This window comes from Pseudorasbora parva, chromosome 23, assembly GCF_024679245.1.
Source record: "Pseudorasbora parva isolate DD20220531a chromosome 23, ASM2467924v1, whole genome shotgun sequence".
Lineage (NCBI taxonomy): Eukaryota > Metazoa > Chordata > Actinopteri > Cypriniformes > Gobionidae > Pseudorasbora > Pseudorasbora parva.
In genome coordinates, this window is record NC_090194.1 from 37,603,475 (window position 1) to 37,628,709 (window position 25,235).

Consider the following 25,235-nt stretch of genomic DNA (forward strand, 5'->3'; position numbering starts at 1 on the left):
TGCTCTGTAATATAATAATAATAATAATAATAATAACAACAGATTTAATTTATAACCTACTTTTCATTCCGAAGTAAGCTGGTGAGAGAACATCAGAGGAGTGTATGGACTTCAATGGACATCTCTAAAAGCGTTAGTTCAGCCAGAAATGTGAATTGTGTGATGAATTCCTCCTGTGGTTGGCCAGCCGTCAGACCTGCGCTCATCTTCACACACAGATGAAGATATTAGTGTTGAAATCCGATGGCTCAGAAAGGCCTTCATTGACACCAATGTCATTTCCTCTCTCAAGACCCATAAAGGCACTAAAGACGTCGTTACAAAGCCCATCTCACTACAGCGGCTCTACAATCATTGATGAGGAGGCCAGAATAGAGTTAGTGCGCAAAAACACTAAATAACGACTTATATAGTGATGGCCGATTTCAGAACAAAGCTTCGAACCGTTATGAGTCAGTGAATCGATTCATGATTCGGATCGCCTGTCAAACTAATGAAATCACGAATCATGAATCGATTCACTGACTCATAACGGTTCGAAGCTTTGTTCTGAAATCGGCCATCACTATATAAGTCGTTATTTAGTGTTTTCCCGCACTAACTCTATTCTGGCCTCTTCATCAATGATTGTAGAGCCGCTGTAGTGAGATGGGCTTTGTAACGACGTCTTTAGTGCCTTTATGGGTCTTGAGAGAGGAAATGACATTGGTGTCAATGAAGGCCTTTCTGAGCCATCGGATTTCAACACTAATATCTTCATCTGTGTGTGAAGATGAGCGGAGGACTGACGGCTGGCCAACCACAGGAGGAATTAATCACACAATTTACATGTTTGTGTGAACTAATAACCCTTTAAACTCTAATGACATGTGCCAGTTATGAACGGTCTTTACCAGTGTATTATTGACATATTATTATAGATATAGTCCACTTTAGACATTCTACTAACTATATAAGTAACTCAACCCATTCGAGTGCCGGTAGACTGTCTGACACTTTATTCTGAGACTTCTTCAACAGACTTTCTATTGACTGTAAGTAACTTTGCAACTGCATGTCAACTTGTTCGTCTAACCCGAACCCTATACCCTAACATCCGGTGTAGACAGCAGCTCTGATTATAATGCTTTCTGTGTGTTTTTATCACGTCACTTGTAACAGTTACATTGCGTTACACAGTTTAAACTTTATTACTAGTTACATATGTATTTACCATACACTGTAAAAAAAAGTGTTGGTTTTTGTTGGTTTAACTTAAAAAAGTAAGTAACCTGTTTGCCTTAAAATTTTGAGTTTATTGAAATTAAAAATTTGAGTTGATACAATGAAAGAAATTTGTTTAATAAATAGAAACTCAAAATATTATTGTATCTGAACCACATAAAAAATGTGATAAATCATGAAAATAGCACTATTTGGTGTTTCCCTGCGTCATCACAAATAAAACACACACAGTTACCCAATATGCTTACAAAATCTTTTAATAATATTCTAATAAAGGTTGTCGAATCTCCAAAAATGTTCATTGCATTAACTCATAATTTTAATTTTATAATTAACTCAAAATTTTAAGGCAACCAGGTGACTTTTTTTCTAAATAATTTTTTACAGTATAGTAATAACATAATTACATGTAACTAACCTTCAACCTAACCCTAATCCTATCCTAACTAACCCTATAGTAAGTACGAGTACACTGTAAAAAAATGATATGTTCAATAAGTTATGAAAACATATGTTTTTACATTGTTTTAAATCATCAACATAAATTAAGCAATGTTAAACTTTTTTTAATAAGATGTAACTCAATTTTTAATGTCAGTTGAACATAATCTAAGTTGAAATAACTTAAACATCCAAGTCGATTGTACTACAAAAGTTCAAAATGTGCTTTTTTTATAGTGTAGTTACTCAGCACTTAAAAATATAATTACACTGTAACAATGACACATTAAAATAAAGCGTAACCTTTCATAAATATTTTAAGTTTTATTTTTATATATTAAAATAAGGTTTCACTGCAATTTCTGCATTTATTAATCTTAGTCAACATTTACTCATACATTATTCAAATCTAATGTTTGTTTTATTAGTTAATGCACTGCAAACGAACATGAACAATTAATGAACAGCTGGATTTGTACTAACATTAACAAATATTAATAAATACTGTAACAAATGTATTACTTAGTTCATGTTAGTTAATGGATAATTCAACCTTATTTTAAAGTGTTACCAAATATTGTCAGTTTTAGGGATCTTGTTGTGCTTTGGTCTCTTTTATTATTTTTTATCTGTGTATAAACACTGTCATTTTCATGATTTATCAAACAAACAAATAAATGTTGTTAAATCAACTTCACGAGGTTCAGATATAGTCATATTTTGAGTTTCTGCTTCATTTAATCTCCTTCATTGTATTAACTCAATGAACTTAATATTTTAAGGCAACCGGCTAACTTGTGCATCAATTAAAAAAAGTTACACACTGGTCCATAGAGGACAAAAATGTCATTAAAAAAATGATTGGTAGCACAGACTTAAGTTTGGTCTCATTGTAAAGAAGACCCATGGCAGATTAAAGTTTTAAAGTCACAAAAGTTTAAAAAGTGAAACCATAGAAGAGGTTTAAGTTTATGGAAACAATTTATGAATAATATTTTAGAAAAATATATATTTTATGAAACATGTTCAACTCTGCTTGAAATTCAAAGCCATAAATCTAAACAAGTTTTTTTTGTGTGGTTGATATCAGCGCCCGTATTTATCAAACATCTTAGAATTACTTCTAAGAACACTGCTAAGAATTGACTTAAGAGTAAAAAAATTCTTGGCTCAAAGCTGCGCTTAAAAGTTAGTTATCAAGCGTCCCAATCATACTTTAATCAAAGTGTAGGACTAAAATCTGAAGTGCTAGTCTTAGAGTTGATTTACGACACTTTGCTGTGCCACAAATGAAATTTTGGAAGATGTCATAGGCATGAACCAATCACTGAAGAGATGTCCTTATTTAAGAATATCCTCAGATAAATTCACATTGAATGGTGAAATTCCTAAGAGGAGTTTACATCCAACACACATTTGACAATAAAGAGTTTTCAAGAGAATACATTATAATATACACATTTTAAATGAAAGATAAACATGTTTTCATCCATTTAATTTTAATTTTTTTAACTGGTGTGCTGTTAAATGACCTGCCTATATATAGCCTAGATTTATTTTAATAATCAGCCACCATGGATTCCAAAAGAAAACCGACATGGCAGGAGGAAGAAGCGATCGCTACTGCTTGCTCAATTACTCCAACAGTGTTTTTTTATTGTTTTTTTTTAAAATAAAACCCAACATTAACCAGCGCTGAAAAAGATGATGTCTGCTCTGTCTAAACGATACTGTTTGATTAACTCTTTGTCGTCAAACATTTCAAACACATTCTCCCTCTATTGAAAGATTTGCGCACGTCTCTGTCTCCTCAGCGCCATCACTGCCCCTACTGGACACTCCTGACCACTGAGAGACCTCTCGAGCTGTCTTGAATAACTGGGAGAGTAAGAGGGGTTCTTAGCTTTAAGGAATTTGATAACTTGCTTTTATACTTAAGTTTGAAAGTAGGAGTAAATTTCATGAATTCTCAGCACTTAAGACTAAAATAGCACTTTGAGAAGCTTGATAAATACGGGCCCTGATATCGGTTTCTTTTGGGCGCAGTGCCAACTTTCACCATTAGATGCCAGCAAAACTCCACTGACACACACACACACACACACACACACACACACACACACACACACACACACACACACACACACACACACACACACACACACACACACACACACACACACACACACACACACACACACACTGTTATTGCTGCATAATGTATCTAATTGGCTATATAAGGTGCAGAAGCAGAAAACAGGAATAAAGTATTTGTACATTAGCCTATAGGCCAAACTCGAGAGAAATGGCACCATCTGGTAATTTAGTTTTAATTTTGAAACCTTGCCAACCGAATGAAAGCCTATTAACAAAGTTTGTATAATTTTAGAGTTAAATGGCACTGGGATTAAAAATGACCGTTTTAATGGGTTTGAATGGGGGCAGATCTGTCCAAACGATGCTGAGAGGATGTATTTTGTGCACCTCGTGCAAAATTAATTTCTTAAAGGAAATGGGCGTGAAAGTCAAATTCCAATAAAAATACACACCTGTGCCAAAATGTCTTTAGCATTAACACAGGCAAAATTATCAACAAAAAAACATAACTATTACATAAAAATATCCATAAGGATGCAAGGGTTAAGTAAAACCAACAATATTTTTTTTTTTTTTTTTTTTTAAATTTGTAATTGAGTTTAAGTTTTAATTACTTTAGTAGTACATTTTAGTACATTTGAAATTATGCTGTGGATTTTTTTTATTTTTTTTATTTCAGTTGTTCACCGGTATTTAATTTCAAGTAATTTATGTATTTAAAAGTGTAAGTTACTCTAAAAATGCTGGGTTAAAAACAACCCAAGTTAGGTTAAAAATGGACAAACCCAGCGGTTGGGTTAAATGTTTTAATTAACCCAAGTATTGTTTAAAAATTACTATATGGCTGGCTTAAAATTAACCCAAAATAGGCTGGAAATTAAAAACCAGACACATCATTACTAGAGGCAACAATAACCATCACAAGCCAAAGCCCTGCAGACACTGCAGCTGATTCATATAATGCACAATTTATTATTATTCATTAAACTTACACTCTAAACCACGGTGGGCTGTTTTAACTCATATTCGGGTCAAATGTGGACAATCCATTGGGTTACATTTTTAACCTATATTTGATATTTGAGTTAAAACAAGACAGAATTTTTTTTTTAAAGTGTATTAATAATGTTCATGAATTAAAAATATTAATAAACGTAAATTTCCAACATACTTTGGATTCATTTTAAGCACGGAATAGTATTTTTTAAAGAATAGTTAAGTAAACTACCCAGCAGGTTGGCAAACATTTACAAGAGAGCTGTGTTTTTTTAAACACATTGTCCATTTTTCAAACTAACTTGTGTTGTTTATAACCCAGCGGGGTTTTTTTTTTTTTTTTTTTTTTTTTTTTTTTTGAGTGTATAGTTTAGTCGTAGTAAATTATAATAACCCAGAAAATCTCCGCCAACATTTTAGAAAAATTACAGAATCACGCTTTAACTCGATCCACAAGCAAACATTCGCAAACAGAGTTGAATGGGTTACAGTTCACAAACACTCGCTCAGAGATGATAAAGTAACTGATATAACGCGCGTTATCAGTGTAAATATGATGAATATTATGATCCTCACCTGTGGTGTTTGTGTCCGTGTGGGATCGATCGATGATTGGCACTCGTGTCTGTGAGTCAGTGATGCTCTAACCGATGCGATGCGAATTCAAAACACGCGAATCGTTTGAATCGAATCTTTTCTTTTGAATCTCTCACAGCGTTCGGCGTCCATCTCGCAGCACATCTGCCACACAGCACGTGTTATGTAATTTTTATTTCATTTTATTTTCTGTTAGATGCATGATGTAACAGATTTATTAAGAACTCACTTATTTTTATTTTTCAAGCCAGTAGATCACTGATGTTATGAAACAATTTTAGTATGAATGCATTAAAATCTCTGATATATTCTCTGATTTAGACTATAATAAGTACAGTTTCGGTACAGTTGCCTGTAGACTACACTCTAAAAAATGCTGGGTTAAAAACAACACAATGGGTATTGTATACAACACAAGTAAATGGGCTGTTTTAACCCAGTATATGGGCTGTTTTAACCCAGTAAATGGGCTGTTTTAACCCAGTGAATGGGCTGTTTTAACCCAGTATATGGGCTGTTTTAACCCAGTGAATGGGCTGTTTTAACCCAGTGAATGGGCTGTTTTAACCCACTAAATGGGCTGTTTTAACCCAGTATATGGGCTGTTTTAACCCAGTATATGGGCTGTTTTAACCCAGTATACGGGCTGTTTTAACCCAGTATACGGGCCGTTTTAACCCAGTATATGGGCTGTTTTAACCCAGTGAATGGGCTGTTTTAACCCAGTGAATGGGCTGTTTTAACCCAGTGAAAGGGCTGTTTTAACCCAGTATACGGGCTGTTTTAACTCAGTATATGGACTGTTTTAACCCAGTGAATGGGCTGTTTTAACCCAGTATACGGGCTGTTTTAACTCAGTATATGGGCTGTTTTAACCCAGTGAATGGGCTGTTTTAACCCAGTATACGGGCTGTTTTAACTCAGTATATGGACTGTTTTAACCCAGTGAATGGGCTGTTTTAACCCAGTATACGGGCTGTTTTAACTCAGTATACGGGCTGTTTTAACCCAGTGAATGGGCTGTTTTAACCCAGTATACGGGCTGTTTTAACTCAGTATATGGGCTGTTTTAACCCAGTGAATGGGCTGTTTTAACCCAGTATACGGGCTGTTTTAACTCAGTATATGGACTGTTTTAACCCAGTGAATGGGCTGTTTTAACCGAGTATACGGGCTGTTTTAACTCAGTATATGGACTGTTTTAACCCAGTGAATGGGCTGTTTTAACCGAGTATACGGGCTGTTTTAACTCAGTATATGGGCTGTTTTAACCCAGTGAATGGGCTGTTTTAACCCAGTATACGGGCTGTTTTAACTCAGTATATGGACTGTTTTAACCCAGTGAATGGGCTGTTTTAACCGAGTATACGGGCTGTTTTAACCCAGTGAATGGGCTGTTTTAACCGAGTATACGGGCTGTTTTAACTCAGTATATGGGCTGTTTTAACCCAGTGAATGGGCTGTTTTAACCCAGTATATGAGCTGTTTTAACCCAGTGAATGGGCTGTTTTAACCCAGTATACGGGCTGTTTTAACCCAGTATACAGGCTGTTTTAACCCAGTATATGGGCTGTTTTAACCCAGTGAATGGGCTGTTTTAACCCAGTGAATGGGCTGTTTTAACCCAGTGAATGGGCTGTTTTAACCCAGTATATGGGCTGTTTTAACCCAGTGAATGGGCTGTTTTAACCCAGTGAATGGGCTGTTTTAACCCAGTATTTGGGCTGTTTTAACCCAGTGAATGGGCTGTTTTAACCCAGTAAATGGGCTGTTTTAACCCAGTATACGGGCTGTTTTAACCCAGTGAATGGGCTGTTTTAACCCAGTATATGGGCTGTTTTAACCCAGTGAATGGGCTGTTTTAACCCAGTATATGGGCTGTTTTAACCCAGTGAATGGGCTGTTTTAACCCAGTATATGGACTGTTTTAACCCAGTGAATGGGCTGTTTTAGCCCAGTATATGGACTGTTTTAACCCAGTGAATGGGCTGTTTTAACCCAGTATATGGGCTGTTTTAACCCAGTGAATGGGCTGTTTTAACCCAGTGAATGGGCTGTTTTAACCCAGTATATGGGCTGTTTTAACCCAGTGAATGGGCTGTTTTAACCCAGTGAATGGGCTGTTTTAACCCAGTGAATGGGCTGTTTTAACCCAGTAAATGGGCTGTTTTAACCCAGTATATGGACTGTTTTAACCCAGTGAATGGGCTGTTTTAACCCAGTATATGGGCTGTTTTAACCCAGTGAATGGGCTGTTTTAACCCAGTGAATGGGCTGTTTTAACCCAGTGAATGGGCTGTTTTAACCCAGTATGTGGGCTGTTTTAACCCAGTATACGGACTGTTTTAACCCAGTATACGGACTGTTTTAACCCAGTGAATGGGCTGTTTTAACCCAATGAATGGGTTGTTTTAACTCAACTATTGTTTAAAAAATGGTGTATAGCTTGTTTAAAATGAACCCAAAATATGTTGTAAATTAACATTTAATAATATGTTTAATAAATGAACATTATTAATAAGTGTAATGAATAATAATTAAACAATAATAAATTGCTTATTAATAAATGTTTACCTTTTGATTGTAATTGTTGCCTTTAGTAATTTTTAAGCCAGCCATATGGTAATATTTAACCATAGATGGGTTAAATAAAACTGCCCAGCAGGTTGGGCAAACATTTAACCCAACCACTGGGGCAAAACAACCCAGTGACTAGATTTGTCCATTTTCAACCCAACTTGGGTTGTTTTAAACCCAGCATTTTTTAGAGTGTCCACCAGCCCCATAATAACCTATTAATATAATCATGTTATCATTTCTTTTGTGCATAAAACTTTAGATACAGAACTGAAGTCGTCTGTGTGGATGATCAGAAATATCTGGAACACTATTATACAACTTAGAGACTCGTCGACAACAACCAAAAAAGCAACAGAAACAACACAAGATCATAATATGGTGAATAATCAGATCTATACGTGACTCGTCACATCATGATTCTTGAGTTTAACAGTGAAGATTGCCAAAGCAGCAAAGAGTCAAATCCACGTTCAGACGGACACGAGTCCTCCAGCGTATGGGGATGATATGCCATATTTCTCTCGTTTGATTCTGGGATGAGTTGTGCTGAACCTCAGTCTAAATGTGGGTCTGAAAGTGGATCTCCAACCTGTGAAAACACAAAGAAAGGCAATATTACAGCAGATCAGTGGTTTCAAACGGGTCCAGGGACTACTCTGCAAAAAAATGCTCTTCTTACTCAGTATTTTTGTCTTGTTTCTAGTCCAAACATCTAAACTTTCTTAATACAAGAAGTATTTACTAGACAAGCAAAAGTAATTGTCTTGTTTTGGGGAAAAATAACTCAAAATGAAGAGAGTTTTTGCTTAAAATAAGATAAATAATCTGCCAATGGGGTGAGAAAAATAATCTTAATTCAAACAGAAAACAAGATTATTTATCATCTCGCTGCATTGGCAGATTATTTATCTATTATTTATTTTGAGTTATTTTTTTCCCAAAACAAGACAATAATTTGTACTTGTCTAGTAAATGTTTCTTAATGTAAGAATTTTTTGAAATTTTTACTAGAAAGAAGACAAAAATACTAAGTAAGAGGAGCATTTTTAGCGGTGTAAATAAAGCTGTTCTGAGAGTGCTGAAGTGAGTAGAAAAAAATACATAAAGTAACTTAATAGAAACCAAATACAGATTTCCATCAGTGTGTTTATATGGGGTCCACATGAAGACGATCATGTTTGGAGATCGAAAACCCAAGAAATAAACAATCATCGAGACATTAAGTGCTTTTTTCCCATTTTTGAAGGATCACAGTTGGCATATAATGCAACAAAGATTGATAAAGTCAACATATTATACTAATAGACATACCAAACTCTGAGTGAAAATAAATTAATGATGCTGTCGTCTTTCTAAAGTCATTTTTACACCCGTGTAATTTGGCTCTAAAGTGAAAACTGCATTTTGACCCTTCTCTACAAAACAGTGATTACTCAACTCAACCAGAAGTTTGGATCTTTTTTTATAGTGAAAGAAAGACATAAAGAAAGACATAAATGAAGAAGAAAGACAACATATTAAATGTCACAGATGTATATTTACTGAATAATCACTGTTTTGTAGAGAAGGGTCAAAATGCAGTTTTCACTTTAGAGCCAAATTACACGGGTGTAAAAATGACTTTAGAAAGACGGCAGCAGCAATTTTTTATTTTCACTCAGAGTTTGGTATGTCTATTAGTATAATATGTTGACTTTATCAATCTTTGTTGCATAATATGCCAACTGTGATCCTTCAAAAATGGGAAAAAAGCACTTATTGCGTGTTTTCTCTCAAGTTTGCACGCCTGTAACTCAAGAAGTATTCAAGATATCTTAATATCATTTTAGATTCTGGTTCTCAACAAAACTTTCTTTTTGTTCTCCATGTTTTTAAGGCTCTATAGGGCTTATTCCCAGAGATATGGAGATCTAAATACGGCTCCATGATTACATTTATCAACTGTACACATTTTCAGAGGTCAAAAACCAAAGGTGGGGCACTTCACATACAGCTGATGCTTTTTCTCTCAAAGAGGAACATATGAGGACCAAATAATTTTGAAACTAGAAATGTATCTATCAAACAATTGCATAGAATATACCCATCTGAGTTTTTCCAAAGTGTGCATGTCTGTAATTTAATAAGTATTAAAGATATCTCATTTCAGATTCTTGTTTCTATGAAAATGTTATTTTGAAATCTTCAATCTCAGAGATATTGGGATGTCGATGCAGAAACGTGTAGTTATAATACTGCGTATTTGAACTCTTGCCAGCTTCAGAAGCTGTTAAAATGAACAAAACCCAATCTTCGAAATATCCCTGAAAATATAGATTCTTATAAATACACGAGAGCAAGTTAATGTGCCTCAACGTGACCATTTCCAGTGGATTTGTGGCACTCATAGAGTTTTAAATCTTTACAATTGTGTTGATAGAAAAACACAAGATACATTTCTAGTTTCAACATTATTTGTTCTTTAGATGTTCCTCTTTAAAATAAAATAGTATCAGTTGTGTGTAAAGTGAACCATGATTGGTTTTTGACCACTGAAAATGTGTACAATTGACCAGTTTGCTCATGGAGCCACATTATGACCTCCATATCTCTAGGATTGAACCATATAGAACATTTAAAATGAAGATACCATGAGAAAAGTTTGTTAAGAATCAGACTCTAAAATGATATTAAGATATCTTTCACACTTCTGGATTAACAGGCATGCAAACTTGAGAAAAATCACGCAATAATTGCTTTTTTCCCATGTTTGAACGATCACCGTTGGCATGTAATGCAACAAAGATTGATAAAGTCAACAGATTTCACCAATAGATTCACCAATCTGTGTGTGAAAATAAAATAATGATGCAGTCGTCTTTCTAAAGTCATTTTTACACCCCTGTAATTTGGCTCCAAATCTTAAATGGTCATTTTGACCCTCCTCTTCAAAACAGTGATTACTCTGTCAAATATTTTGTAATATTTCTTTAATCAGCATTTATGTTTGTCTTTCTACAGAAAAAATAACAAAACATTTGCGCTGGGGAACTTTTTTTTTCCCTGTATTTTGCTCCCAATTCTTTGTGGTTTACCATGGTGTGGATCAGACCCATGAGTCCAGAGGCTGAGGCGTCCGCTCCACTAACCCCACCGCTGGCCTGCTGGTCCTGATGAAAGGCCTCTTATCCATCACACCCTAAAACACATTCAACAGCACATCTGCTTCTTAAACACACAGGACGTCCACACTGCAGAAAATGCTCTTCTTTCTTAGAATTTTTGTCTTGTTTCTGATTGAAATCTTGTTTCTTGTTTCCGTCCCAAACAGAAATCAGATGATTTTTCTCACCCCATTGGCAGATCATTTGGCCTGTTTTAAGCAAAAACTCACTTCATTTAGATATTTTCCCCCAGAAAACAAGAAAAAATATCTTATGTAATTTTACCTAATCTAGTAAATACATCTTGATTTAAGAATTGTTAGATATTTAGACTGGAAACAAGACAAAAATACTAAATAAGAAGAGCATTTTTTGTAGTGTAAACACATACATGACGTCCACACTGCAAAAATGCTTTTCTTCCTCAGTATTTTTGTCTTGTTTCCAGTCTAAATATCTAACAAATCTTAAAACAAGAAGTATTTACTAGACAAGTAAAAGTAATTGTCTTGTTTGGGGAAAATAACTCAAAATGAAGAGAGTTTTTGCTTAAAATAAGATAAATAATCTGCCAATGGGGTGAGAAAAATAATCTTAATTCAAACAGAAAACAAGATTATTTTTCTCACCCCATTGGCAGATTATTGATCTTATTTTAAGCAAAAACTCTCTTCATTTTGAGTTATTTTTCCCCAAAACAAGATAATTTGTACTTGTCTGGTAAATGTTTCTTAATGTAAGAATTTTTAGATATTTTGACTAGAAACAAGACAAAAATACTGAGTAAGAAAAGCATTTTTTGCAATGCAGAGCAGATAGTGTTTTAATGACCCTACATGTTCAATTAAACCATCAAAATATGGATCATCTTTTTAGTGATATTTGCATTAAGGTTGACGATGACAGCCACTACTGTATAAATAAAGAGAGTCTGGCGTTCTGAATGTATTTTTGAGCATTGACCTGAAAAGTTTCTCGCTCGATCATGTGACACGGAGCGTCTCCTGCCCTCTCGGCCTGATCAACGCTGCAGTATCCGTCTGAAAACATCAGAAACAGCAGAACATTACTGCATTCGTGCCGTCATAAACACAGTAGCGGCCTTTGCTAGGGTTCACCAAAAACAGACCTCACACACACACACACACACAGAGAGAGAGAGAGAGAGAGAGAGAGATGAGGAGAGAGAAACATTCTGCATTTTTACTTTCTCAAAAATAAACTAATCCTGTATGATTTATAAGCATTTTGAAAAGTGATGACATGCACTGCTAAAAATGCTTTTCTTACTTAGTAATAACTCATAATAATAAATAACTCAAAATGAAGAGAGTTTTTGCTTAAAATAAGATAAATAATCTGCCAATGGGGTGAGAAAAATAATCTTGTTTTCTGTTTGAATTAAGATTATTTTTCTCACCCCATTGGCAGATTATTAATCTTATTTTAAGCAAAAACTCTCTTCATTTTGAGATATTTTTTCCCAAAACAAGACAATTACTTTTGCTTGTCTAGTAAATACTTCTTGTTTTAAGAATTTTTAGTTTGGACTAGAAACAAGACAAAAATACTAAAGCATTTTTATGCAGTGTAAGATCACAACACAGCCCTTTTCTCGTTCTGGTAATGCAGGAGCCTCATATGGCAATCGTCCATCATTGACCTTGGTTTTTCTCCATTAGGGGCAGTGTGATGTCATCGCCGCCTTGCTTGGCGTTCTTCTGTTTTTTGGGCAGGCTGGAGACGGTTGGCTGAAACACCAAATCAATGCATTCATAATCAGCTCACCATCACTAAACCTACGGCTGTGAAGTCAGACAGAGATTAAACGCTGTTACCTTGAAGTGAGTTTTGCTCCAGCCGGCCTTGACCAGAGTGTGTCGGAGATCTTTATAGGCCCAGATGCTCTGCAGGATGTGCGACGCTGCTTTGGTCTCGCGCACTGATTGGCTGACAGATTCAAACACATAAACATAAAGCAATCATGACTGAAAACAACCCCAATACACTGCAAAAAAATGCTCTTCTTACTCAGTATTTTTGTCTTGTTTCTAGTCCAAACATCTAAAAGTTCTTAAAACAAGAAGTATTTACTAGACAAGTAAAATTACATGATATTTTTCTTGTTTTGTTGAAAATAATATCAAAATGAGTTTTTGCTTAAAACAGGCAACATGATCTGCCAATGGGGTGAGAAAAATAATCTTATTTCTGATTGAAATCTTGTTTCTTGTTTCCGTCCCAAACAGAAATCAGATTATTTCTCTCACCCCATTGGCAGATCATGTTGCCTGTTTTAAGCAAAAACTCACTTCAGTTAGATATTTTTCCCCAGAAAAACAATTCTGAATTTTTTGATATTTGGACTGGAAACAAGACAAAAACACTAAATAAGAAGAACATTTTTTGCAGTATGGAGCTCGGTGGTCACCTTGTCCTGTTGATGGACACCAGTTTCTGGATTCCTTGTCCCTGAATGAGGAATCTGGCGTTCTCCAGGTTCTCCGAGACGATCTCCAGGATAGTGTTGAGGACGGCCACCACCGTGTCTCCCTCCAGGTTTTTGGCAGGCCGTTGCTGACCGCAGGGCAGATTACTGACCAGATCCCTCATGGCGTAGCTCCCTGATTGGGCCACAGAGACGATGATGTCAGCCTCATTATCACACTACGGTGGCCCAGTAGGTCAGCCATACTAAATTAAACCAATACACAACGAAATCGCCACAACACAACGAAAAAAAGCCACAACACAACGGAAAAAAGCCACAGCACAACGGAAAAAAGCCACAGCACAACGGAAAAAAGCCACAACACAACGAAAAAAAGCCACAACACAATGAAAAAAAGCCACAACACAACGAAAAAAAGCCACAACACAACGGAATCAAGCCACAACACAACGGAAAAAAGCCACAACACAACGAAAAAAAGCCACAACACAACGAAAAAAAGCCACAACACAACGAAAAAAAGCCACAACACAACGGAATCAAGCCACAACACAACGGAATCAAGCCACAACACAACGGAAAAAAGCCACAACACAACGAAAAAAAGCCACAACACAACGGAAAAAAGCCCCAGCACAACGGAAATGCTCCCGGCCACGAGGGGGTTCTCGGAGTGCGGTAAAGTTAGTTTTCCTTGCCATTGTTCTATAGATTGGCCAGTCTGACAAAGATTTAAACACTACGATCAGTTTTAAGTGTGTAACCATTGTATATCAACATGAAATATCAATTCAAAATCACCTACATGCATTATAGCTGCATATTTATACTCATGAACACTTTTACTCGCTATCACGGAGCTTGATGCCCAAGGTAACATCTGATAATTCCACCAAGTGGTTGAAACGTATAGTTTTATGAATTAAAATGACCTTTTTTTTGTTTAAATGTTCCAATTCCAATGTTGTGCCTTATTGAGTCCGTTTTTTTTGTCGATCAAAAAAGGTTCAACCAGTTGGTGGATTTGGCAGACGTTCCCTTGGGCATCAAGCTCCGTGATAGCGAGTAAAAGTGTTCATGAGTATAAATATGCAGCTATAATGCATGTAGGTGATTTTGAATTTATATTTCATGTTGATATACAATGGTTACACACTTAAAACTGATCGTAGTGTTTAAATCTTTGTCAGACTGGCCAATCTATAGAACAATGGCAAGGAAAACTAACTTTACCGCACTCCGAGAACCCCCTTGTGGCCGGGAGCATTTCCGTTGTGCTGTGGCTTTTTTCCGCTGCGCTGTGGCTTTTTTCCGTTGCGCTGTGGCTTGATTCCGTTGCGCTGTGGCTTTTTTCCGTTGTGCTGTGGCTTTTTTCCGTTGCGCTGTGGCTTTTTTCCGTTGTGCTGTGGCTTTTTTCCGTTGCGCTGTGGCTTGATTCCGTTGTGCTGTGGCTTTTTTCCGTTGTGCTGTGGCTTGATTCCGTTGCGCTGTGGCTTTTTTCCGTTGTGCTGTGGCTTTTTTCCGTTGCGCTGTGGCTTGATTCCGTTGTGCTGTGGCTTTTTTCCGTTGTGCTGTGGCTTTTTTCCGTTGCGCTGTGGCTTTTTTCCGTTGTGTTGTGGCTTTTTTCCGTTGCGCTGTGGCTTGATTCCGTTGTGCTGTGGCTTTTTTCCGTTGTGCTGTGGCTTTTTTCCGTTGTGCTGTGGCTTTTTTCCGTTGTGCTGTGGCTTTTTTCCGTAGTGCTGTGGCTTTTTTACGTTGTGTTGTGGCGATTTCCTTGTGTTGTTGTTTAATTTAGTATGGCTGCACTACTGGGCCACCGTGTCACACAGCTTCTGCTGGAGAGGCAAAGTAAAGTTCTTACCCACGAGGTCTTTGTTCTTGTGGTCGATGGCGAGGTTTCTGAGTGCGATGGCGATGGCTCGCACCACTTTATCAGCGTCCGAGTGTAGCAGCTCCACCAGAACCGGCAAACCTTTCTCCTTACGCACCGTCGCACGTATGTAACTGGACCACTGGGAAACCAGGACAGGGTTATTTCAATCATGCTTTACTGCTCTGTATTGTAAGTTAAAGTTTGTGTTTTGAACAGAGTGTCACTTGTTAACTCTTTCCCCGCAAGCGTTTAAAAAAAAGGTTTTTGATCATTTTCACCAAAATTTAATAGCCCATAGAATATTTTGTTTTATGAATATCTGATCATGCAATATATCAAAAGAAAGAGCTTGTTCTTTTAAACAAACAAACAAAAACATCTAGTTTCTTGCATTCCTTTTTTATTAATACTTGAATATGGAAAAGTTTCATAAAAAAGCAACATTTTGAGCAAAAAGCTGAAAAAAAATCACGTGTTTGTGAAAGACTGACTCCAGATCAGATTCAGAGATGATCAGACACAGATGAGGAGATCGAGTCCATCTACTCCTCTAATGCTTCAGTCCTGCTCCTCATCCTGCTCCTCATCTCATTCACTAACATTAGATAGATTAGATTTATATGATGATTAATGATCAGAGATGATCAGACACAGATGAGGAGATCGAGTCCATCTACACCTCTAATGCTTCAGTCCTGCTCCTCATCCTGCTCCTCATCTCATTCTCTAACATTAGATAGATTAGATTTATATGATGATTAATGATCAGAGATGATCAGACTCAGATGAGGAGATCGAGTCCATCTACTCCTCTAATGCTTCAGTCCTGCTCCTCATCCTGCTCCTCATCTCATTCACTAACATTAGATAGATTAGATTTATATGATGATTAATGATCAGAGATGATCAGACACAGATGAGGAGATCGAGTCCATCTACACCTCTAATGCTTCAGTCCTGCTCCTCATCCTGCTCCTCATCTCATTCTCTAACATTAGATAGATAAGATTTATATGATGATTAATGATCAGAGATGATCAGACACAGATGAGGAGATCGAGTCCATCTACACCTCTAATGCTTCAGTCCTGCTCCTCATCCTGCTCCTCATCTCATTCTCTAACATTAGATAGATTAGATTTATATGATGATTAATGATCAGAGATGATCACAGATGAGGAGATCGAGTCCATCTACTCCTCTAATGCTTCAGTCCTGCTCCTCATCCTGCTCCTCATCTCATTCTCTAACATTAGATAGATTAGATTTATATGATGATTAATGATCAGAGATGATCAGACTCAGATGAGGAGATCGAGTCCATCTACTCCTCTAATGCTTCAGTCCTGCTCCTCATCCTGCTCCTCATCTCATTCTCTAACATTAGATAGATTAGATTTATATGATGATTAATGATCAGAGATGATCAGACTCAGATGAGGAGATCGAGTCCATCTACTCCTCTAATGCTTCAGTCCTGCTCCTCATCCTGCTCCTCATCTCATTCTCTAACATTAGATAGATTAGATTTATATGATGATTAATGATCAGAGATGATCAGACTCAGATGAGGAGATCGAGTCCATCTACACCTCTAATGCTTCAGTCCTGCTCCTCATCCTGCTCCTCATCTCATTCTCTAACATTAGATAGATTAGATTTATATGATGATTAATGATCAGAGATGATCAGACACAGATGAGGAGATCGAGTCCATCTACTCCTCTAATGCTTCAGTCCTGCTCCTCATCCTGCTCCTCATCTCATTCTCTAACATTAGATAGATTAGATTTATATGATGATTAATGATCAGAGATGATCACAGATGAGGAGATCGAGTCCATCTACTCCTCTAATGCTTCAGTCCTGCTCCTCATCCTGCTCCTCATCTCATTCTCTAACATTAGATAGATTAGATTTATATGATGATTAATGATCAGAGATGATCAGACACAGATGAGGAGATCGAGTCCATCTACACCTCTAATGCTTCAGTCCTGGAGCTCATCCTGCTCCTCATCTCATTCTCTAACATTAGATAGATTAGATTTATATGATGATTAATGATCAGAGATGATCAGACACAGATGAGGAGATCGAGTCCATCTACTTCTCTAATGCTTCAGTCCTGCTCCTCATCCTGCTCCTCATCTCATTCTCTAACATTAGATAGATTAGATTTATATGATGATTAATGATCAGAGATGATCAGTCACAGATGAGGAGATCGAGTCCATCTACTCCTCTAATGCTTCAGTCCTGCTCCTCATCCTGCTCCTCATCTCATTCTCTAACATTAGATAGATTAGATTTATATGATGATTAATGATCAGAGATGATCACAGATGAGGAGATCGAGTCCATCTACTCCTCTAATGCTTCAGTCCTGCTCCTCATCCTGCTCCTCATCTCATTCTCTAACATTAGATAGATTAGATTTATATGATGATTAATGATCAGAGATGATCAGACTCAGATGAGGAGATCGAGTCCATCTACACCTCTAATGCTTCAGTCCTGCTCCTCATCCTGCTCCTCATCTCATTCTCTAACATTAGATAGATTAGATTTATATGATGATTAATGATCAGAGATGATCAGAGATGAGGAGATCGAGTCCATCTACTCCTCTAATGCTTCAGTCCTGCTCCTCATCTCATTCACTAACATTAGATAGATTAGATTTATATGATGATTAATGATCAGAGATGATCAGACTCAGATGAGGAGATCGAGTCCATCTACTCCTCTAATGCTTCAGTCCTGCTCCTCATCCTGCTCCTCATCTCATTCTCTAACATTAGATAGATTAGATTTATATGATGATTAATGATCAGAGATGATCAGACACAGATGAGGAGATCGAGTCCATCTACTCCTCTAATGCTTCAGTCCTGCTCCTCATCCTGCTCCTCATCTCATTCTCTAACATTAGATAGATTAGATTTATATGATGATTAATGATCAGAGATGATCACAGATGAGGAGATCGAGTCCATCTACTCCTCTAATGCTTCAGTCCTGCTCCTCATCCTGCTCCTCATCTCATTCTCTAACATTAGATAGATTAGATTTATATGATGATTAATGATCAGAGATGATCAGACACAGATGAGGAGATCGAGTCCATCTACACCTCTAATGCTTCAGTCCTGCTCCTCATCCTGCTCCTCATCTCATTCACTAACATTAGATAGATTAGATTTATATGATGATTAATGATCAGAGATGATCACAGATGAGGAGATCGAGTCCATCTACTCCTCTAATACTTCAGTCCTGCTCCTCATCCTGCTCCTCATCTCATTCTCTAACATTAGATAGATTAGATTTATATGATGATTAATGATCAGAGATGATCACAGATGAGGAGATCGAGTCCATCTACTCCTCTAATGCTTCAATTCTGCTCCTCATCCTGCTCCTCATCTCATTCTCTAACATTAGATAGATTAGATTTATATGATGATTAATGATCAGAGATGATCAGACACAGATGAGGAGATCGAGTCCATCTACTCCTCTAATGCTTCAGTCCTGCTCCTCATCCTGCTCCTCATCTCATTCTCTAACATTAGATAGATTAGATTTATATGATGATTAATGATCAGAGATGATCAGACACAGATGAGGAGATCGAGTCCATCTACTCCTCTAATGCTTCAGTCCTGCTCCTCATCCTGCTCCTCATCTCATTCTCTAACATTAGATAGATTAGATTTATATGATGATTAATGATCAGAGATGATCAGACACAGATGAGGAGATCGAGTCCATCTACACCTCTAATGCTTCAGTCCTGCTCCTCATCCTGATCCTCATCTCATTCTCTAACATTAGATAGATTAGATTTATATGATGATTAATGATCAGAGATGATCAGACACAGATGAGGAGATCGAGTCCATCTACTCCTCTAATGCTTCAGTCCTGCTCCTCATCCTGCTCCTCATCTCATTCTCTAACATTAGATAGATTAGATTTATATGATGATTAATGATCAGAGATGATCAGACACAGATGAGGAGATCGAGTCCATCTACACCTCTAATGCTTCAGTCCTGCTCCTCATCCTGATCCTCATCTCATTCTCTAACATTAGATAGATTAGATTTATATGATGATTAATGATCAGAGATGATCAGACACAGATGAGGAGATCGAGTCCATCTACTCCTCTAATGCTTCAGTCCTGGAGCTCATCCTGCTCCTCATCTCATTCTCTAACATTAGATAGATTAGATTTATATGATGATTAATGATCAGAGATGATCACAGATGAGGAGATCGAGTCCATCTACTCCTCTAATGCTTCAGTCCTGCTCCTCATCCTGCTCCTCATCTCATTCTCTAACATTAGATAGATTAGATTTATATGATGATTAATGATCAGAGATGATCACAGATGAGGAGATCGAGTCCATCTACTCCTCTAATGCTTCAGTCCTGCTCCTCATCCTGCTCCTCATCTCATTCTCTAACATTAGATAGATTAGATTTATATGATGATTAATGATCAGAGATGATCAGACACAGATGAGGAGATCGAGTCCATCTACTTCTCTAATGCTTCAGTCCTGCTCCTCATCCTGCTCCTCATCTCATTCTCTAACATTAGATAGATTAGATTTATATGATGATTAATGATCAGAGATGATCAGACACAGATGAGGAGATCGAGTCCATCTACTTCTCTAATGCTTCAGTCCTGCTCCTCATCCTGCTCCTCATCTCATTCTCTAACATTAGATAGATTAGATTTATATGATGATTAATGATCAGAGATGATCAGACACAGATGAGGAGATCGAGTCCATCTACACCTCTAATGCTTCAGTCCTGCTCCTCATCCTGCTCCTCATCTCATTCTCTAACATTAGATAGATTAGATTTATATGATGATTAATGATCAGAGATGATCAGACACAGATGAGGAGATCGAGTCCATCTACTCCTCTAATGCTTCAGTCCTGCTCCTCATCCTGCTCCTCATCTCATTCTCTAACATTAGATAGATTAGATTTATATGATGATTAATGATCAGAGATGATCACAGATGAGGAGATCGAGTCCATCTACTCCTCTAATGCTTCAGTCCTGCTCCTCATCCTGCTCCTCATCTCATTCTCTAACATTAGATAGATTAGATTTATATGATGATTAATGATCAGAGATGATCAGACTCAGATGAGGAGATCGAGTCCATCTACTCCTCTAATGCTTCAGTCCTGCTCCTCATCCTGCTCCTCATCTCATTCTCTAACATTAGATAGATTAGATTTATATGATGATTAATGATCAGAGATGATCAGACACAGATGAGGAGATCGAGTCCATCTACTCCTCTAATGCTTCAGTCCTGCTCCTCATCCTGCTCCTCATCTCATTCACTAACATTAGATAGATTAGATTTATATGATGATTAATGATCAGAGATGATCACAGATGAGGAGATCGAGTCCATCTACTCCTCTAATGCTTCAGTCCTGCTCCTCATCCTGCTCCTCATCTCATTCTCTAACATTAGATAGATTAGATTTATATGATGATTAATGATCAGAGATGATCAGACACAGATGAGGAGATCGAGTCCATCTACTCCTCTAATGCTTCAGTCCTGCTCCTCATCCTGCTCCTCATCTCATTCTCTAACATTAGATAGATTAGATTTATATGATGATTAATGATCAGAGATGATCACAGATGAGGAGATCGAGTCCATCTACTCCTCTAATGCTTCAGTCCTGCTCCTCATCCTGCTCCTCATCTCATTCTCTAACATTAGATAGATTAGATTTATATGATGATTAATGATCAGAGATGATCAGACTCAGATGAGGAGATCGAGTCCATCTACTCCTCTAATGCTTCAGTCCTGGAGCTCATCCTGCTCCTCATCTCATTCACTAACATTAGATAGATTAGATTTATATGATGATTAATGATCTATATATATGATGAGTGTGTGTTTTGATCAGGGGATTCAGTGCTCATTCAGAAGATGCGTAATAGCGCCCCCTAGCGTCTCACAGTGAAAACACAGAAAATCAGAAAATTCAGTTTTTGGCCTGGAAGCGTTCTCACAAATTCATCCATCTGTGTCATAGCCTGGTTAAAACCAGAGCATTGTCAGTAGTAACTGAGTTAGGGTCTGGCAAAGCTTCATAGACAAATCATCGGACGTCGCTCAAATACCTCTGGGCTCAATTGGATTGACCTAAAACCAATCAGAGCGATGAAGGAGATGATGATTGCAGCGCGACGGAGAAACATCTGAAACTGACATAATTCTATGTTCGTGATTTTGAGGAAGATGTAGGCATTTTTGCATGCCGCTGTAAGGCATTTGTCTCGCGATTAGAACAGGATTTGGAATATTTAGAAAATAAAATAATATTGATGAGTCTTTGGAAAATTGTGTCTCACAAACTTTATTCATATTCAGTCATTTCAGATGTTAGAACATTTTCAGACTTGAGCATAGTTACGCTAGTTAGTTATTTACAATCTTTACATGACTAGCAGATCTAGTGTGAGGAAATAATCACAGAAAGGTCAGATCCAGAGGGGTGTGTGTGTGTGTGTGTGTGTGTGGGCATGTTTCTGTGACATATGTGGACCCAGATGTGTATAATGCCATGGGTAGGACACAGGTATTACAGGAGAGGGTGAAATATGAGGACATTACCCATGGCCCCACTTTTCAAAAGGCTTATAAATCACACAGGAGGAGTTTTTATGAGAAAGTAAAAATGCAGAATGTTTCCTGTGATGGGTAGGTTTAGGGGCTGTTTGTGTGTGTGTGTGTGTGTGTGTGTGTGTGTGTGTGTGTGTGTGAGATCACACTCCTCATCCTCCTCACCAGTAGCCGGTGTAATCCACATCTGGAGCCCAGTGTTCTTTGCTCGGGTTTTAAGGAAAAGGAAAAGTTTAAATCGCTTTAAACAGATGCGATGGCTGATTCGAACAAGTGATCATCCATCTTAGTAATGTACAAAATCTGCTTCACCGTCGCTACTCTGTCGTCATCGTGTAAAGCAACGTTTCTGATTGGTGCTGTGATTTCGGCAATGGATTAGAAATGGGCTTGAATGGGCTCTTCATCAGCCTACTGCAGAGAAAATCTAAATTTGCCAGAAGTTGTCTGAGTTTTTCCAGGTTAGCTGCGTCAGTCGGTTACCTATAAACACGACCTGTGCATTGCATACACTGCAAAAATGCTCTTCTTACGTAGTATTTTTGTCTTGTTTCTAGTCCAAACATCTAAACATTCTTACATTAAGAAACATTTACTAGACAAGCAAAAGTAATTGTCTTGTTTTGGGGAAAAATAGCTCTAAATGAAGAGAGTTTTTGCTTAAAATAAGATAAATAATCTGCCAATGGGGTGAGAAAAATAATCTTAATTCAAACAGAAAACAAGATTATTTTTCTCACCCCATTGGCAGATTATTTATCTTATTTTAAGCAAAAACTCTCTTCATTTTGAGTTATTTTTCCCCAAAACAAGACAATAATTTGTACTTGTCTAGTAAATGTTTCTTAATGTAAGAATGTTTAGATGTTTGGACTAGAAACAAGACAAAAATACTGAGTAAGAAACGCATTTTTTGCAGTGTAGAGACTGGAGCTGGCCTGAGCTTCAGGTTGTGTGTGCAGCATGCATGAGGCGGTCAGATATCGGAGAGTCTGAGACTCACGGCCCAGTGTCCGGCAGACAGGTTCTGAAGCGCTCCGGCCGCCGCCTCCAGAGTGTTGTGGTTCTGGCTCAGTTTGAGGAGCGACAGGTAAAGTCGCACCACCTCCGGCTGGTACAGAAGCTCCAGGCCTGCCGGAAATAAACACACACATCTCAAGACCCATTAGCCTCAATCATTCATGAGGACAGAGTCTGAAACGAGTGTCTGTACGGTTTACATTATTTCTGAGGACACGGTGGTTGGCAGGCTTTTTCTAAGATATTCTAGAAGTTTTGAGCTACGTGCTGAAGCTTAATATTTAATGTTAGAGGTTTGTTTGAATCACTATGAGCACTAGTATTAGTGATGCTTGAGTTATTAAACAGCACTGAATAATGAATAAACCAAAAGATTCATGATCTGAGTCGTAACACACTATAAGAGTCTATTCAGAACTCTAGGGTTCTTCAAAAAGTTACTATACACGCTTAAAAATAAAGGTTCCAAAAGGGATGCAATAAAAAAAAAACATTTGGTAACACTTTATTTTAAGGTTCAGTTATTAACTATTAACTAGTGTCTTATGATCATGCATATTCCTATGATATTGTCTGTTTATGAGCACTTCTAAAGCTCATATTAGTGCCTTATTCTGCATGAGCTTATTCTACATCCCTTAATCCGACCCAATACCTAAACTTAAACGCTACAAAAACTACCTTACTAACTATTAATAAGCAGTAAATTAGGAGATTATGAGGCAAAAGTCATATTAATAGTGAATATGTGCTCCCCATACTAAAGTGGTAGCAAACATTTTAATTACATTTTATGAATTTAAAAAACCTTTTGTGCTTTGAGTACACACAGAAAAATAGGGTGTCAAAATTGTACTTTTAGGGGAACACAAGCTTGTTGCTGGGGCAGTACACCTTTTAGGAGTAAAAAAGGTACAAAGATGTCTTTTTAATGGTACTGCCCCAGTGACAAGCTAAAGGTACAATTTTGACACCCTATTTTTCTGTGTGTACCATGGATGTTAAAGGATCTTCATAGAACCATCCATGCCAATAAAGAACCTAAAAACCAAAACGGTTCTTCTATTGAATCGATGTGAAAACCCCGTATTGGAACCTTTACCGCTGATCAGGCATAACATTATGACCACTGACAGGTGAAGTGAAAACAGGTAGGAAGGACCAGTGGAGAACCGGCCACAGGGTCATGGGCGGCCAAGGCTGGCCCGTGGGGTCCGATCAAACAGACGAGCTACTGGAGCTCAAACTGCTCCAGAAGTTAATGCTGGTTCTGATAGAAAGCTGTCAGAATACACAGAGCAGCTCAGTTTGAGGCGTATGGGGCGGCATAGGGTGACCTCTGACCCCTGACCCCGCCGAAAGCACCAACAGTGGCACGTGAACACCAGAACTGGACCACGGAGCAATGGAAGAAGGTGGCCTGGTCTGAGGAATCACGTGTTCTTCTACATCCCGTGGATGGCCGGGTGTGTGTGTGGCTTACCTGGGGAACACATGGCCCCAGGATGCACTATGGGAAGAAGGCGAGCCGGCGGAGGCAGTGTGATGCTTTGGCCAATGTTCTGCTGGGAAACCTTGGGTCCTCCATCCATGTGGATGTTCCTTTGACACGCTCCACCTACCTAAGCATTGCTGAGACCATGTTCAGCCTTTGATGGAAACGGTATTCTGGTGGCTGTGGCTCTTCCAGCAGGATAATGCTCCTGACACAAAGCACAAATGCTTCAGGAATGGTTTGAGGAGCACAACAACCAGTTTGAGGCGTCGACTCGGCCTCCAGATTCCCCAGATCTCAATCCAATCGAGCATCTGTGGGATGAGCTGAACAAACAAGTCCGATCCACCTCGCAACTTACAGGACTCAAAGGATCTGCTGCTAACAATTGGTGCCAGATACCACAGCACACCTTCAGGGGTCGAGAGGAGTCCAACAGAGATGGGTCAGCAACACAATATTAGGAAGGTGCTCATAATGTTATTCCTGATTGGTGTATATATATTTATATATTAATATTTATTTCAGTTAAGGAAAATAATTTTGTAATAGTTGTTGTTTTAGTTAACAGTGAAAACACTGCTGTTAATAATAACTGGGATAAAAGCTATGACTCTACG

The 25,235-nt window shown here is 37.8% G+C and overlaps 1 protein-coding gene across 3 annotated transcripts in view; it reads right to left on the bottom strand.

Moving 5' to 3' along the window:
- Nucleotides 1–5,514: 5,514 nt before the first annotated feature.
- Nucleotides 5,515–25,235, bottom strand: part of arvcfa (ARVCF delta catenin family member a) — a 48,119-nt gene continuing 28,398 nt past the window's right edge. For all 3 annotated transcript variants that reach the window (XM_067433975.1, XM_067433976.1, XM_067433974.1), the window contains 8 exons: nucleotides 23,104–23,231; nucleotides 15,392–15,542; nucleotides 13,510–13,702; nucleotides 12,917–13,028; nucleotides 12,742–12,829; nucleotides 12,042–12,118; nucleotides 11,010–11,113; nucleotides 5,515–8,524 (listed from right to left, as the gene is read on the bottom strand). In XM_067433975.1, the coding sequence (XP_067290076.1) occupies nucleotides 11,021–11,113; nucleotides 12,042–12,118; nucleotides 12,742–12,829; nucleotides 12,917–13,028; nucleotides 13,510–13,702; nucleotides 15,392–15,542; nucleotides 23,104–23,231 (842 nt within the window). In that variant the 3' untranslated portion in view covers nucleotides 5,515–8,524; nucleotides 11,010–11,020. The remainder of the gene's footprint in view (nucleotides 8,525–11,009; nucleotides 11,114–12,041; nucleotides 12,119–12,741; nucleotides 12,830–12,916; nucleotides 13,029–13,509; nucleotides 13,703–15,391; nucleotides 15,543–23,103; nucleotides 23,232–25,235) is intronic.